General features: G+C 34.3%; 1 protein-coding gene across 1 annotated transcript in view; it reads right to left on the bottom strand.

The window, feature by feature from the left end:
- dym (dymeclin) overlaps positions 1-18,397 on the bottom strand; it is a 150,333-nt gene that overhangs the window by 32,741 nt on the left and 99,195 nt on the right. The window contains exon 14 of the mRNA XM_056445876.1: positions 1,620-1,725. Coding sequence (XP_056301851.1) covers positions 1,620-1,725 — 106 coding nt within the window. The remainder of the gene's footprint in view (positions 1-1,619; positions 1,726-18,397) is intronic.

Below are 18,397 nucleotides of genomic sequence, written 5' to 3'. Positions count from 1 at the left end.
ATACTTCATTACCTGCGACTTGTTTGTGTTCTGACCACATGTGCTTGGCTGTACACTATATCAATAAAGTGTTTAGACTTTTAAAAACACTGTAGTAATACATTGAGCCACTAAATATTGTTCTTATGATGTTTTTCTACAGGAGGAAAACGTGAAATATGTCCAAACACTTCAGATATAGTGTGTGCTAGTAAATGCAAGACTATTGATAAACTCCAGCATAACACTGTATGACAACGCTCCAGATGACTGTTCTAGAGACTACAGCTAATCAATCTGTCAGATTCTGGAGTGCTTTACAGCTCTAAAGAAAAGTGTATATAATAAGTGTATAATTTCACTCACCTGGGAAATGGAGGGCATGTGAATAGTTTGTGAGCACAATAAAGTGCACAGAGCATGCCAATTCATCTGATAATTGTAAGAAATAATCCCAAAAGGAAACTGACTGTGTAAAGCCACATAAAACAACACAAAAATACGATGTATATGCTGAGTTCAGCAGCTAATCTGCCGGATACAGCTGAGGTGACGTGACGGCGACCAGCGAGACCTAGCTGTCACTCAAGTGACCACACCCCTAATTATGCAAACTTAATATAACCTAATATAAAGGAAATGGATGAGTTATAAAAAAAATTCACCCCCTCACAGTTGTCATGAAGGGTAAAATTAGCTATATGAATCAAAATCGTTCTTTGTACCAGGCTGTAAACACCTTTTTTTCTGCTGTAAAGTTTTAACAGTGGGCTCAATAGAAATTTGCTCCATAAGTAGCCAGGACTAGCGGAATTTCCATGAATTGCAGTTTCAGTTACTTCCGTATTTGCTTCACAAGGGAGAGCAGGAGGTTGCCGCTTGGTTGTACCACAGCAACAATATAATTACTATGACATCTGAATTTTACGCTTCATCAGAACCACATGATTGCAAACAACCTATCGGCTGGCAGTGATGTGCCAATGTGTAAACTGGTGTAAGGGACCACAAATCTCACAGTTCGGCCCATTTTTCAGATCAGGAGGGTAATTAAAGAACTCTCATAAAACAATTTAATTTAAGAGCTCTCTCATATCATTACTAGATGTTTCATTTTTGAAGAGTTATTCAGCAACACATTTCTGATGGATGGTTGTCGCCACCTATTGGTTAAATAATGTAATTGCTACAGCTTTCATTCTGAGGGTCGAGTAGCATTAAACATGATTTTAATTCTTTACCATAATCATCAGTGTTTGTATCTGAACTATACACTGTTCTTTCAGTACTTCTGTGTTATTTGATAGTTTTTAACTCTGAAATAACACTGGCTGGAAAGATTAAAGGCTGAATCTCCTTCTCGATCAAACACAGATTTGAATGCAGCTCTTCGAACGATTAATAAACATGCACATCATGATCATTAATAACTTATGTTGTGTGGGTGTTTACATTGAGATCCTGATGTTTTATTGGTTAATGTGAAGCGTTACACTGAATACATCAATGCAGGGAAAACATTAGGTGACAGACAACACCTTTAATATCCTTAGAAAGCATTTAAGTGCCACCACAACGTCTACTGTCATCATTATATTTTACAGGAGAGCCAAAATGCTTTCATACAAGGATGGACTTACGTAGTCTGGCAGGACTGTCCTGTCCTCGTCTCCTAGAGGCCCTCTCAAAGACTGCGTCGCCTGCTCCAAAACCTTATTGTGCTTCTTTGACAGCAGAGCAAACAAACTGAGAGGAAAAACAGAGAGAAGGAGAAAGTCAGAACTAAAAGTGTTTCTTGAAAGCATTTGATGCGACTTATTTATCTTGTCTTTCTTAGATCCAACATAAAAATCAAACCAACACCAGTTTGTATCAGATTATGAGATGGACATTTTCAGATGCTCATTTTATTATCATTTAGAGGCCGTTTACTTTGCAAAAAATGCTTTTATAACTTGATTTTTTTTTTGTCTTGTTTCTAATCCAAATATCTAAAAATTCAAAAATTAAGAAACATTTTCTGGACAAGAAAAACATTTTGTTTTGTTTTAGATGTAAGTCAGTCACACTTTACAATAAGGTTTCATTGGGTAATGTATTTACTAACATGAACTACACTCACTGGCCACTTTATTAGGTACACCTCTCCGTAGACATGGTCAAGACGATTTGCTGCAGTTCAAAGCGAGCATCAGAATGGGGAAGAAAGGGGATTTAAGTGACTTTGAACATGGCATGGTTGTTGTTGCCAGATGGGCTGGTCTGAGTATTTCAGAAACTGCTGATCTACTGGTATTTTCCCACACAACCATCTCTAGGGTTTACAGAGAATGGTCTGAAAAAGAGAAAATATCCAGTGAGCGGCAGTTTTCTAAGCGCAAATGGTTGGGTCAGAATCTGGCGTCAACAACATTAAAGCATTGATCCATCCAGCCTTGAGTTGGTTCAGGCTGGTGGTGGTGGTGTAATGGTGTGGGGGATTATTTATTTTTTTTCGCACACTTTGGGCACATTACTACCAATTGAGCATTGTGTCAATGCCATTGGGATGTGGTGGAACGGGAGATTCGCATCATGGATGTGCAGCTGACAAATCTGCAGCAACTGTGTGATGCTATCATGTCAATATGGAGCAAAATCTCTGAGGAATATTTCCAGTACCATGTTGAATCTATGCCAGGAAGGATTAAAGCAGTTCTGAAGGCAAAAGGGGTCCAACCCGGTACTTGTAAAGTGTACCTAATAAAGTGGCCGGTAAGTGTAAGTGTGAATTATACTTGCACAGCATTTATTAATCATAGTTCAACATTTTCTAACGCATTAATAAAATCCAAATTCATGCTTGTTAACATTAGTTAATGCACTGTGAGGTAACAATGAACAACTGTATTTTCCTTAACTAACGTTAAGTAACAAGAAAATGCAGTAATAAATGAATTTTTCATTGTTTGTTCAAGTTAACAAAGGAATTAACTAAAATTAACTAATGCAACTGTATTATAAAGTGTTACCATTAAGTCAAAATTAAATAGTTTTTCCTTAAATCGAGGTAAATAATCTGCCAGTGCTGTAAGCTAAATAATCTTGTTTTCAGTTTCAACCAATCAGTTTACAATGCAAAAAAATGCTTTATTACCTTTTTTTTTGTCTTGTTTCTAGTTAAAACATTAAAAAAATAATAAAACCAAGAAGCATTTTTAGACCAGGTGTGTCCACACTCAGTCCAGGAAGGCTGGTGTCCTGCTGACTTTAGCTCCAACTTGCTTCAACACACCTGCCAGAACGTTTCCTATAGCTAGTAGGAGCTTGATTATCTGGTTCAGGTGTGTTTGATTAGGGTTGGAGCTAAAATCTCCAGGACACCGGTCCTCCAGGACCGAGTTTGGACACCCCTCTTCTAGACTAATAAAAAAATATTGTTTTGTTTTCAGAAATGAGTCAAAATTAAATGAGTTTTTCCTTAAATCAAAGTAAATAATGAATCAGTGGTGTGGGCAAAAGAATCCGTTTACATTGCAAATAATTATTTAATTAACTTTGAGTTTCTAGTCCAATTTTCCAAAAAATTACAAAATCAATAAGCATTTTTGGACTTGTAAACCATATTGTTTTGTTTTCAGAAATGAGTCCAAATTAAATGAGTTTTTCCTTAAATTAAATTAAATAATCGGTCAGCTGTGTGAGCAAAATAATCCTGTTTTCAGTTTCAACCAATCAGTTTACCTTGCAAAAAATGCTTCAACTTTGATATCTTTGATGTTTTCAGAAATAAGCTAAAATTAAGTGGGTTCGTCCTTAAACTGAGGTAAATAATGGGTGGTGTAAACAAAATAATCCTGTTTTCAGTTTCAACCAATCAGTTTACCTTGCAAAAAAATTATTTAACTAACTTTTTTGTCGCATTTCTAGTCCAAATATCCCCCAAAACATTTGTAAAATCAAGAAGCATTTTCTGGACTATTAATATTGTTTAGTTTTCAGAAATAAGCTAAAATTAAACGAGATTTTCCTTAAATCGAGGTTAATTGCCAGTGCTGTAAGCAAAATAATCTTGTTTTCAGTTTGAAATAAGTTAATCATCTTCTTTTGTGTTCAACAAACAAAAGAAACTCAGATAGATTTAGTGACAAGTGTTGGATGAATAAATAATGACCGAAGTAAATTTTAGCATGAACTGACCTTTTAAGTGTTCTTAAACTTATGTTAATAAACACAACCTTAGCAATGAATTAGTAAATACAGAAATACATTAGAAAATGCTGCATGAATATTGTGTATTGCTAATGTTAAACTAAAATAAAACGTCATTATAAAGAGTTACTGCTTCAAGTAAGCGAAAACAAATGTTTGAACTTTTGACAGTGAATTAAATGAAGTGAATAAGTGTGAGTTTTACTTAAGGATAATGACTGCTGTGGTGTCAGTCACTCATTAGTGTGGCGTTCAGCAGGATCAGTGCTCTGCTTTCACAGCTCTTGTAATGAAGCTTAACTTTATACAGTATGTAATTTGGGTCAGAGTTTTCTCTCAGGTCTGAGCAGAAAAACCTCCACACACACACTCCAGCTCCTCTAAGAAGTTTTTAAGATCCTACTTGACTGAAAAATGGGTCACATTTTAGAGCTTTTGGAGACAAAAAAACAAAACTACAGGATGGGAGAAACCTTTGAAGCATTAAAGCTTAAAATACAGACGCCAAGCTAAAGGTGTCAAAATACAACTGCATTTCTATTTATCAAAACCAAAGTCTTCTCATGCCTATCAACATCCTCTCATTACTAAAACACATTTAAAAATAATCTTCCCTATTTGGAAATAAAATTTAAATTACATTATAAACATACAGTATGAAAAAGTATGTTAGAAATGCTGAAATGTAGTAGCAGTAGTAATAGTTGTAGCATTAGAAACTCTCTGTAGTAGTAGTTGGGGTAGTACTTGGGATTTATTTTTATTATTATTATTTTTATTATTGTAGTGGTTGTTGTTAATGATTATTACTGTTGTCCTTTCTTGCTCGTTTACTGTCATTATTACTATATAATAATATTATTTTATATAATAATATTATGTAATATTATTACTATCATTATATCACTAGCATTGTTGTCACTCCTTATATAAGTTACTTGCTTCATTTAGTGACTGTTATTGTTCCTTTTGTATGTACTCTGACCTGTCTACCAAGTTACCTTTACATGCACACACGCGCACACACACACACACACACACACACACACGCACACACACACGCACACACACACACACACACACACACACACACACACACGCACACCTGCCGGTAATTGATTGTATTATTGTTGTTTTTTGTATTTTTGTTATTGTTTCATTTTCTTTGTATTTGCATTATCTCAAATTGTGTATCTTTTGTATATTCTAATAAAAAAAAAATAAATAAATAAAAAAATGCTGAAATTTGAGAGATGAGAGAAATTAGAAGTGATGCCTTGACTGAAAAGTTATTAAAATAAAACTGTTAAACACAAACACACACACACACACACACACACACACACAAAAGTAAAACAACTATTTTAGTCCATCATATTGTCATAAATATGTCCTAGTTAACTGTTGATACTGGTAACTTAAAACTCATATTTAAAAAACTATTAGAAAAAGGTTAGGTAGATTAAAATTAGGGTTGGGTCGATAGGCGATGCCATCGACCATCCTCGAAGGCCAATAGACATCACGATGCTGAGCCAGCATTGCGATCCTTTGCCCCGCCCCCATCGCATGGGGATGTACCGCTGGATGGCGTCTCACTATAGTTGTTAAATGTGATACTTAATTAATCTGGTCTCTATCTAGAAACCCTTCTGTCTTTTGAATCTATCAGGTAACGTGTCACAGTGTCAGTACACTGCTTCAATCTTTCACTTTCACACTTGTACTTAGTAATTTTAGTGAAAACCTCAGATACTGTTGGTTGGTTCCTGTTGGTTGTACAGCTTTTTTACCAACCGAGTTTGTGGATGCCATTATAACGACACAGATCACTCTGCCTATTCATGCCAGAGTCCTGTGATAAAAAAAGTGATTGACAGGTGGTCATTTGTGTGTAGCTTATCTTTATTTATTTATGATTTAATTATGGGTAAAACTAAGACCATGCGGGTCAGGTAGTTGAATCGGTAGGCTACGAATAATTAATTCATTATGAATTAATAATGATTCATAAATAACTAATTCACCACCACCTACTACGACGATGCCATCATCTATCGAGATGTTTCACATTAGACATCGTACGATGCCAAACTGGTCGACATAGCTTAACCCTAATTAAAATACACAATATCTTAGATACGCATAAAACAAATCACATTTATAATATTTCCTTGAAAACTTCTTATGCATATGCATGTGTATATTTATATATGCTTAATAAATACACACACACACATTAAATTAAATATATATTACACATACAGTTAGAGTCAGAATTATTACCGTTTTTTTCCCCCCAGTATCTGTTTAGCGGAGAGCAGATTTTTTCAGCACATTTCTAAACAATAGTTTTAATAATTCATCTCTAATAACTGATTTATATTCTCTTTGTCATGATGACAGTAAATAATATTTGACTAGATATTCTTCAAGACACTTCTATACAGCTTAAAGTGACATTTAAAGGCTTAACTAGGTTAATTAGGTTAACTAGGCAGGTTAGGGTAATTAGGCAAGTTATTGTATAATGATGTAGACTTAAAATTCTGTAGACTATCAAAAATATATATAGCTTAAAGGGGCTAATAATATTGACCTTAAAACGGTTTAAGAAATTAAAAACTGCTTTTATTCTAGCCAAAATAAAACAAATAAGACTTTCTCCAGAAGAAAAAATATTATCAGACATACTGTGAAAATTTTCATTGCTCTGTTGAACATCATTTGGGAAATATTTAATAAAAAACATTCAAAGGAGGGCTAATAATTCTGACTTCAACTGTATGTGCAGTCGGGGAATTACAGGTATGTTCCAAAAATTTTGAATATCAAGGGAAAGTCCATTTGTTTCAATAATTTGTTTTAAAAAGTGAAACGTGTGTGTTATATTAGTTCACACAAAGTGAAATATTTCATTTGATTCAGTTTTAATGATTATGGATTAAAGATGAAAAAACCTCAAATCCAGAATTTCACAATTAGAACATTTCATCTGACCAAAATAAACAGGATCTTACACACATGGCCTTCTGAAAAGTGCTAATGATAATGCACATGATAATGTACTGTATTATGTCCTCAGAACTTTGTTGGGCCTCCTTTAGCACTAAGTACAGCATCATGTGGCATGAAGGCGATCAGCCTTTGACACAGTTGAGGTGTTATGGTAGTCCAAGTTGCTTTACTATCGGCCTTCAGCTCGTCTGCATTTCAGGGTCTCTGTTCCCTCATCTTCCTCTTAATAATAGCCCATAGATTTTCAATGGGGTTTAAGTCAGGAGAGTTTCCTTGCCAATTAAGAACAGGGATATAATAGTACTTAAACTAGGTACTGATAGCTTTGGCACTGTGTGCTGGTTCCAAGTCCTGCAGGAAAATAAAATCATCTCCAAAAAGCTTGTCGACAGCAGGACGCATGAAGTGCCCTAAAACGTCCTGGTATGGAGCTGCGTTGACTGTGGACTTGATAAAAGACAATGGATCCACACCAGTATATGACATGGCTCTCCAAACCATCACTGACTGTGGAAATTTCACACTGGACTTTAAGCAGCTTGTCTTTTGTGTCGCTCCGCTCTTGGGACCACTGGGTAACAAACAGACCAGTACTTTTTCTCTTTAGCCCAGCACAGACGCTTCTGATATCATTTTTGATTAGAGAGTGGCTTGACACATGGTATTCTACAGCTGTAGTTCATGTCATGCAGACGTCTGTATGTGGTGGTTCTTGATGCTCTGACACCAGCCTCAGTCACCCTTGCTTGACAATCCCCTCAAGGCTGCGGTCATACTTGTGCACCTTTTCCAGCCACTTTTCCCCCTTCCTCCTAACAATCTATTAATATAATTAGACCTTTTCTCCTAAGGGAGGGTGCCAATGATGGTCTTCTGCACAACCATCGAGTCAGCAGTCTTCCCCATGATTCAGAAGCCTACTAAGCCAGACAGAGACAATTTCAAGGCTTTGCATTAATTAGCAGACTAGATTGAGACACAGGGAGCCTACAATGTTAAACTTTGTCATGATATTTTAATTTTAATACTGGATTTGAGTTTTTTTCCATCTTTAATTCATAACCGTTAAAACTGAATCAAATGAAATATTTCACTTTGTGTGTAGAGAACTAATATAACACACACGTTTCACTTTATAAAACAAATTATTGAAACAAATGGACTTTCCCTCGATATTCTAATTTTTTTAACACACCTGCATGTACAGAACACATCCCTATTTCTCTCAGAAAACATATCTGTAAAGGTGCTGTTGTCTTGAAAATTTGACCAGATGTTGGTAACAACCAAAGAAATCCATATATGCAAATAAACCAAATCTAATTAGTTTACAAGTAAAGTTGTAGGTGCGTCCCAAATCGCATACTTATGCACTATTCTACGCCATTTTGTAGTATAAATAGTGTAACTATTTGTTCATTTTCCTTCGTCGCTTTTTATCAGAGGTCGCCACAGCAGAATGAACCACCAACTATTCAAGCATATGTTTTATGCAGTTCCAGACACAACCGAGTACTGGGAAACACCCATACACACTCACATTCACACACACAGACACACTCATACACTATAGCCAATTCAGTTTACTAATTTCCCCAATAGCTCATGTGTTTGGACTGTGGGGAAACCGGAGCACCCGGAGGAAACCCACACCAACACGGGGAGAACATGCAAACTCCACACAGAAATGCCAACTGACCCAGTCAAGACTCGAACCAGCAACCTTCTTGCTGTGAGGCCACAGTGCTAACCACTGAGCTACCGCATCCCACTATAATATTTAATAATTAATTTCTTTTGTTTTTGCCTAATATCATTGACCTTAGTGTTTTTAAATAAGACATGTACATTTTGTTAGGGATGCTCTGATAAGGATTTCTGCAGGCGATACAGAGTACTGATTCCTTATCATGGTGATCAGCCAATACAGAGTACCAGATTCTGATGCTTCAAGCTTTATAATGTATAATGCACATTTCCCCTCTGAATATTATACCAAAGTGGAGATTTCTCCTTACCCAAGAGAATAAATGAAGAATGCTGTATATAATCCCCTAAATGTGTCTCTTATAACCATTTAGTGTGGACATGTCATGGTCAGAAGCAGCTTAAATAACAGAAAATAACAATAATGATAATAATAACAATAAAAATAATAAAATAATAATAATAATAATAAAAATAATAATAATAATTACAATAAAAAATTATAATAACAATAATAATAATAACAATAAAAAAATAATAACAATAAAAAATAATAACAATAATAAAATAATAATAATAATAATAATAATAATAATAACAACAATAATAATAATAATAACAATAAATAATAATAATAATAATAATAATAATAATAATAACAATAATAATAATAAAAATAATAATAATAATAATAATAATAATAATAACAATAAAAATAATAGTAACAATAAAAATAATAATATTAATAACAATAAAAATAATAATAATAATAATAATAATAATAATAATAAAAGTAATAATAAGTAATAAAGGTGCTGTTGACTTGAAATTTTGACCAGATGTTGGTAACAACCAAAGAAATCCATATATGCAAATAAACCAAATCTAATTAGTTTACAAGTGAAGTTGTAGGTGCGTCCCAAATCGCATACTTATGCACTATTCTACGCCATTTTGTAGTATAACTAGTGCGTTTACACTGAAAACTCTTAAAAATAATAAGTGCACTTTAATGACCTGGATGATGCACTCATTCAACCGGTAAAATGAAGTGTGGAATGATGGACACTTCACGCACACAACGACTGCTGCTTTGCTCACATAGCGGAAGGGGCGGAGCTATCGGGCGCACATGTTGGATAACTTTATTTATTTTGGATTGTAAAAGCGAAATTCTCTTATGAGAGGGATTATAGCGCCTCCTGGTGGAGAATGCAGTAATATTCACTGCAGGTATTATTTGGTACTTTGTTTATTTATTTCACTAATTTGGCAACCGTGAAACGTCATCAGGGAAACGGTTTGAATTTCCGCTTAGTAAAAAAATGTTAGAGTTTCATTTGGAACAACATACACTATGCTGTCGAGTGTGTAAGTGCATTAGTGCATAGTGCATAGTGTGCCATTTGGGATGCAGCTTAAGTGTAATAAAATGAAGTGACACAAGGAAAAGTATTGAACACATGAAGAAAGGGAGATGTAGAAAGGCAGCAAAAGCCCAGACAGAAGCTGAAATCTCTTAGTAGTTCTTCAGCAACCCTCTACTCTTCCTCAGTGTAAATGAATATCAGCTGCTTTAGTCCAACATCTACATTAGCAGGAGGATGAAGATAAAACCAGAGTGGACATTTCAGCAAGACAACGATCCACAACACAGCCAAGGTTACTCTCAAACGCTTTCAAAGAAAATCAAGCTGTAGAATGGCCCAGCCAATCACCTGACTTGAATCCAATAGAGAATACAAAATAAAGCTCAAATTTGATAAACGAGACCCACAGAATAATCAAGATTTTGACACTCTGTTGAAGTCTCTAAGAAACTTACACCTGAACAATGCAGGTGACTTCATTCTCCATATGAGAGGCGTCTTTAAGCTGTCTTAAAGCTTCTGTGTCACATGAAAAATGTAATATTTCATACCAATGTTGTAAACACTTCATATTTTTGAAGAGAACACACAACCCCAATAGAGTCCTGTAATATTATGAATGTCTATTATCAGTACTGATCAGTTTAATGCATCTTTTGGGAATTTCATTATTACTATTTTTTAACGTTCCAGTTTTTAATGAAACACAAGCCCCAAGTCTCTTCCTTGATCATGTTGCAGTGCATTCTGGGATTGTGCTGTCTACGAGATCATCACGCTGTCACAAGTCACAAATCATCATCGCATGCATACATACACCCACATTAACACCTGTCTGACCCGACGGCCACCCACTAAACCTGTGCTAATAGACCAGATGAAATGAGCCAATCAGGGGCCTTGTATGTTAAAGGCAGAATTAAACATGAATCATGGATAATGAGCTTCCTCGCTGTGGTGACCTTCACATCTTTCGTGTGTGTGTGTGTGCGTGCAAGACAGTGGAAGTGCTGCACATGTGATGGAGAGCAGCAGGCATGATGGAAAAAATTGATGCATCTCAAACCGATAACCTCATCAATCACTAAAGGACAACACACACACACACACACACACATCATTAGATCCATCTATATAAAGTTGTCACAGAAAACACACACTTGTTTAATCCTTGAGTGTGTTTGGGGTCAAACAATACTGCACTGGTCTTACTGGAAATATTCAATCATGAAATTAATAAAAATTAACTGCAGATTCGCTTATTTTAGGGCTGCCAAATATTGAATATTTTAAGTATATTGCTTATGGAATACTGCATGATCTTTGTACAGCTAAAGAATTATTCGCCCTCCAGTAATTTTCTTTTTCTTTTCCAGTATTTCCCAAATGATGAATAACAAGAGTATTTTCACAGTATTTCCTATAATATTTTTTCTTCTGGAGAAAGTCTTTTTTTTATTATTTTGGCTAGAATAAAAGCAGTTTTCAATTTTTAAAGAACCATTTAAGGTCAAAATTATTGGCCCCCTTTAAGCAATATTTGTTTTAGATTAATTACAGAACAAACCCCTGTTATACAATGACTTGCCTAATGACCCTAACCTAACCCAGTTAAGCCTTTAAATGTCACTTTAAGCTGAATACTAATATCTTGTAAAATATCTAGTTAAATATTATTTACTGTCATCATGGCAAAGATAAAATAAATCAGTCATTAGAAATGAGTTATTAAAACTATTATGTTTAGAAATGTGTTGAAAAAATCTGCTCTGCCTTAAACAGAAATTGGGGAAAATATATACAGGAGGGCTAATAACTCAGTATTCAATTAGTAAAATACTAAAATAACTTTGAATACTTTAAAAGAAGTAAAGGTTTAAAAAAAATCATCATCAATCAGAAGATTACTTCATTTATTGTATAGGTTATATACTGTACGTAAAATTATCTATATACTTGTTTTATGGGTTAAAATTGTCCATTAAAAATAATTAGCGTGATGTGTCAGATACACAATTAAATCAAAATGGAGACAAAACTTTTATCCCTCCTGCGAAGTTTAATTATCTTCCAAAATATTTCTATTTTATTTTAGCATAAAATATTCATTCATTCGTTCATTTTCCTTCGGCTTCGTCGCTTTTTATCAGAGGTCGCCACAGCAGAATGAACCACCAACTATTCAAGCATATGTTTTATGCCGTTCTAGATGCAACAGAGTACTGGGAAACATCCATACACACTCACATTCACACACACACTCATACACTACAGCCAATTCAGTTTACTAATTTCCCCTATAGCGCATGTGTTTGGACTGTGGGGAAACCGAAGCACCCGGAGGAAACCCACACCAACACGGGGAGAACATGCAAACTCCACACAGAAATGCCAACTGACCCAGTCAAGACTCGAACCAGCAACCTTCTTGCTGTGCGGCCACAGTGCTAACCACTGAGCTACCGCATCCCAATATAATATTTAATAATTAATTTCTTTTGTTTTGCCTAAAATCATTGACCTTAGTGTTTTTAAATAAGACATGTACATTTTGTTAGGGATGCTCTGATAAGGATTTCTGCAGGCCATAAAGAGTACTGATTCCTTATCATGGTGATCAGCCAATACAGAGTACCAGATTCTGATGCTTCAAGCTTTATAATGTATAATGCACATTTCCCCTCTGAATATTATACCAAAGTGGAGATTTCTCCTTACCCAAGAGAATAAATGAAGAATGCTGTATATAATCCCCTAAATGTGTCTCTTATAACCATTTAGTGTGGACATGTCATGGTCAGAAGCAGCTTAAATAACAGAAAATAACAACAACAACAACAACAACAACAACAACAACAACAACAATAATAATAATAACAATAATAAAAAAATAATAATAACAATATTAATAATAATAACAATAATGATAATAATAACAATAATAAAAATAACAATAACAATATTAATAATAATAATAAATAAATAAATAATAATAATAATAATAATAATAAAAGCAATAATAACAATAACAACAATAAAAATAATAATAATAACAATATTAATAATAATAATGATAATAATAACAATAATAAAAATAACAATAAAAATATTAATAATAATAATAAATAATAATAATAATAATAATAAAAGCAATAATAACAATAATAACAATAATAATAACAATAATAATGATAATGATAATAAAAAATAATAATAACAACAACAACAACAACAATAATGATAATAATAATAACAAAAATAATAATAACAATAATAGAAACAACAACAATAATATTAAAAATAATAACAACTAGAATAATAATAATAACAATAACAATAATAATAAAGTCCTTACATATAAATGACGCTTTTCTAGACACTCAAAGCGCTTTACACATTGGAGGTAATCTCCTCATGCACCACCAGTGTGCAGCATCCACCTGGATGACGCAATGGCAGCCATATTGCGCCAGACCGCACACCACACATCAGCTGATTGGTGGAGAGGAGACAGAGTGATGAAGCCAATTATGATATAGGGATGGAGGCCATGATGGACAGAGGCCAGTGGGCAAATTTGGGCAGATCTGTGGGCAGATCTAGGGTCAAAATAACCAACACACTAGATCTGGTTACTGTATTGGTTTAACAGTCCCAAGGGTATTGTCAGAACTCGGCCTTTTCCTTTTATGCTCCTAGGGCTTGGAATGACCTGCAAAATCAGCTTGATCTTGACACACTTCCGACTCTGAGTACTTTTAAACATCTTCTGTACAACGTCTTAAAGGATACTTGTAATTGTTTTTTATGATCTGATCCTTTTTATGAATGGTGATTTGTAATTTTGTGTGAAACTTTAAATGCTGCCTGTCATCTTGACCAGGGGTGCGTTTCCCAAACAACGACGTGACTCGCAGCTGAACTATCATGGAACGATGCATTGTTTGGGAAAAGAACAATGTTGTGACGAGTGTTTCCCAAAACGCATAGTTTCTCTGTTGCAGATCCATCGCTTGAACCATGTCAGTTATAACGTAAATCGTCCATAATGACGCTCTAAACAGGGTGGAGTAACTACTTCTTTAGAGAAGAAGCCCATCATTTCTCTGTGCAGATTATATTGTTTTACACAAACCTGCATTTAAAATAAAATCCAACAATAGATTTGATAAAAACATGCACTCGCTTTCCATATTAACTGAAATATATGGCACATATAGAGCCTGTGCTTGCTTTACAAATATTATTGACAATGACATATCATATTCTAAAACATAAAATCACTTACAAAATCTAACACGTATTCTAATATCATATATAAATCATATAAATAAATAAATAAATAAATAAATAAATAAATAAATAAATAAATAAATAAATGAGGCAATTTATGAAAGATTTAAGAAATTAAATTTTATAATTATTATGTATTAGAAATGGGGAAAAAAATCATACTTTAATAATAATATTAATAATTATGATGATGATGATGATATTATTATTATTATTATTATTATTATTATTATTATTATTAAGTAGGATATTGTTTATTTATTTATTTTATTTATTTATTTATTAAGTCTACTTTTACAATTTGACACATGTCAACCACAGCAGAAAGTTCTAACCAGCAGGCCCATGTCATATACGGTACAGATACTTACAGATAAATAACCCACTATATAAATTTAAAGAATTTTGTTTTCACAAGCATTGGAGACGTAACATAAATTCCGCTTTTAAATAATAGGTCATCTATAGCTTTGTGACGCAGTTTGCGAATGTTCATTGGAGCGACGGATTTGGGAAACGGCAAATCAACACACTATGTTTGTAACAACAGAACTTGCGACCTTAGTTGGCTAACGATGGTTTTGGGAAACGCACCCCAGGTCTCACTGGAAGAAGAGACAGTACTGTCTCTATGTGATATCCTGGCTAAATAAAGGAAATAAATAAATAAAGGAAATAAATAAATAAATAAATAATTTTGGCCCAGATTCCGGGGTTTAATCCCTACTCTTTTTCGAAGGACATCCTTGGAATAAATAAAACAGATATTAAAAAACCTGGTAAGAAAAATGACTAACAAAGCAATTTGTAAAAATGTTCAGCCACATTTTAGTGAACTTGCAATATTGTCAGAAATACCAGCCTGATCTCACGAGAAAACATATGTATTTTACGTTTTGTCAGTTTAGTGGTTAATTCGTACAAATTAGTACGAGTTCAGTGGTATGAAATTGTACGATTTTAAAAAGGAGGCGTGGCACCTAACCCCGCCCCTAAACCCAACCATCATTGGGGGATGAGCAAATCGTACACAAAAATACTAATTAGATTGTACGAATTCATACGAATTAGCCACTAAAGCAAAAAGTTACGAATTGCTGTGAGATTGTGTTGGAAACACAGAACGTTTAGTTCTTCTATATGTAAAAAGGCCTGAACGCAAAGCCATTCCAATATTTTGCTCTTCAGTCATACGGTTGGATGAGACCATAGGGGAGATTGCTCTGTTTATGTCACAGAAGCTCAAAACACTGGATACGCATTGGCTGCAACAAAGAGACCATCACTCGCACGAGTCGCACCAATAAACTGTATTTTAGCTGCTAACTGTAAATTTTATCTGCAGTGTTGGGACCGCAGCGATCACTCCCACCCTCCCACACATCATTTACCTCCTCACGTGTGGTAACGTTGCTGATGAGCGCACGTGCTTCTTCCTCTGCGTGTAAACTCGTAAACAAACACCTGTGATCGGTTCATGAGATCGGCCAGATTGCAGAATACCAGTCGAGTCATGAAATGGGATTATCGGCCGATATCGATTTCCGGCTGATCGATCGGAGCATCCCTACATTTTGTTTATTCCTTTATAGCCGTGCGCTTATCTGAAAATAACACCATACCTTAGAATGTCATCAGCCACTCAGAATCAAGCATTTAACCACACAGTCATTTTGGGAAACAGTTCAAATACAGGTGTGTATTGGCGCAGTGGCGCAGTAGGTAGTGCTGTCGCCTCACAGCAAGAAGGGCTCTGGTTTGTGCCTCGGCTGGGTCAGTTGGCATTTCTGTGTGGAGTTTGCATGTTCTCCCTACGTTTGTGTGGGTCCAAAGACACGTGGTACAGGTGAATTGGGTGAGCTAAATTTTCCGTAGTGTATGTGTGTGTGTGTGTGCGAATGAGTATGGGTTTCCCAGTGATGGGTTGCGGCTGGAAGGGCATCCGCTGTGTAAAACATATGCTGGATAAGTTGGCGGTTCATTCCCTGTGGCGACCCCAGATTAATAAAGGGACTAAGCTGAAAAGAAAGTGAATGAATGAGTTCAAATACACAAATATGTGCTAAATAAAATAATTAGAAAAAAAGAAGCACTGTAGAAAATGATGTATAGCTACATTAAATATGGCTCATTAACATAAACAGATTTTCACTTTAAAAGTTTAGTTTTGCACATTCCTTAAATTTAAACTCCTATATTTGTAAACTACATGTTGATTTCACCATTTAATTAATAATAAAAAAACACTAGTAATTTTTATTAGCAATTTGACTTTTAGTCAATCAAACACAATATATTAGGATCAATCACGAGAACTGACAGCCGCAATTATAATGTTAGATCATATTTCCTTTACGTGGTCTTGTAAATATACATATTCATATTCTGTTTAAATGTGTAGATGGCAATTTACTAGATAACGAATGAACGCTGTTTAAAATGTGCATGCTGACTAGACTCTAGAAAATGTGTTAAACCTCATACAGTAATACACCTCTTCAGTAACCTACACTAACTGTGATGGCTAATACAGCACAGTAATGGAACACAAGTCCTGCTGTGGCAATAACTTTAGTCATGGATTATTATTCCCACAGCTAAAAGCATCTTGCGTCATGGAGAAAAAAACATGTCATTACAGTTTGTGTCAAATTAGAGTCGGATCAACTCGTTCTGCCACCATCTGCTGTGAAACCATATCCTCCAGAACACACCGTCACATTTACACAAGAAAATCTGCTGCAAAACATTCACCTGTTTTGTGGATTAAAATGGTGCATCTGATCATCCTTTTTCAGTCATTTTAGGAGTTAAAATGGTGCGTCTGATCACTTTTTCATCACTTTTATTAGTGAAAATAGCTCATTTGATCAGTAATTTATCACTTTTATGGGTTAAGATAGCTTATCAGATGACAATTTTATAGTATATGGGTTAAAATAGTTCATCTGATCACTTGTCTATTCTTTTTATGGGTTAAATCAGTTCATCTGATCACGTTTACATTAGTTTTATGGGTTAAAATAGTTCATATGATCACTTTTACACTGCTTTTATGGGTTAAATGACTTTTTGACTGCTTTTATGGGTTAAAATAGCTCATCTGATCACTTTTTCATCACTTTTATTAGTGAAAATAGCTCATTTGATCACTTTTTCATCACTTTTATTAGTGAAAATAGCTCATTTGATCAGTAATTTATCACTTTTATGGGTTAAGATAGCTTATCAGATGACAATTTTATAGTATATGGGTTAAAATAGTTCATCTGATCACTTGTCTATTCTTTTATGGGTTAAATCAGTTTATCTGATCACTTTTACATTAGTTTCATGGGTTAAAATAGTTCATATGATCACTTTTACACTGCTTTTATGGGTTAAATGACTTTTTGACTGCTTTTATGGGTTAAAATAGCTCATCTGATCACTTTTTCATCACTTTTATTAGTGAAAATAGCTCATTTGATCAGTAATTTATCACTTTTATGGGTTAAGATAGCTTATCAGATGACAATTTTATAGTATATGGGTTAAAATAGCTCATCTGATCACTTTTTCATCACTTTTATTAGTTTAAATAGCTAATTTGATCAGTAATTTATCACTTTTATGGGTTAAGATAGCTTATCGGATGACAATTTTATGGTATATGGGTTAAAATAGTTCATCTGATCACTTGTCTATTCTTTTTATGGGTTAAATCAGTTTATCTGATCACTTTTACATTAGTTTCATGGGTTAAAATAGTTCATATGATCCCTTTTACACTGCTTTTATGGGTTAAATGACTTTTTGACTGTTTTTTGGGTTAAAATAGTTCATCTGAACACTTTTTC

Source organism: Danio aesculapii, chromosome 21, assembly GCF_903798145.1.
Source record: "Danio aesculapii chromosome 21, fDanAes4.1, whole genome shotgun sequence".
Classification (NCBI taxonomy): Eukaryota; Metazoa; Chordata; class Actinopteri; order Cypriniformes; family Danionidae; genus Danio; species Danio aesculapii.
The sequence above is the reverse complement of the archived record's forward strand: the minus strand, read 5'-3'. Positions and strand labels throughout refer to the sequence as shown.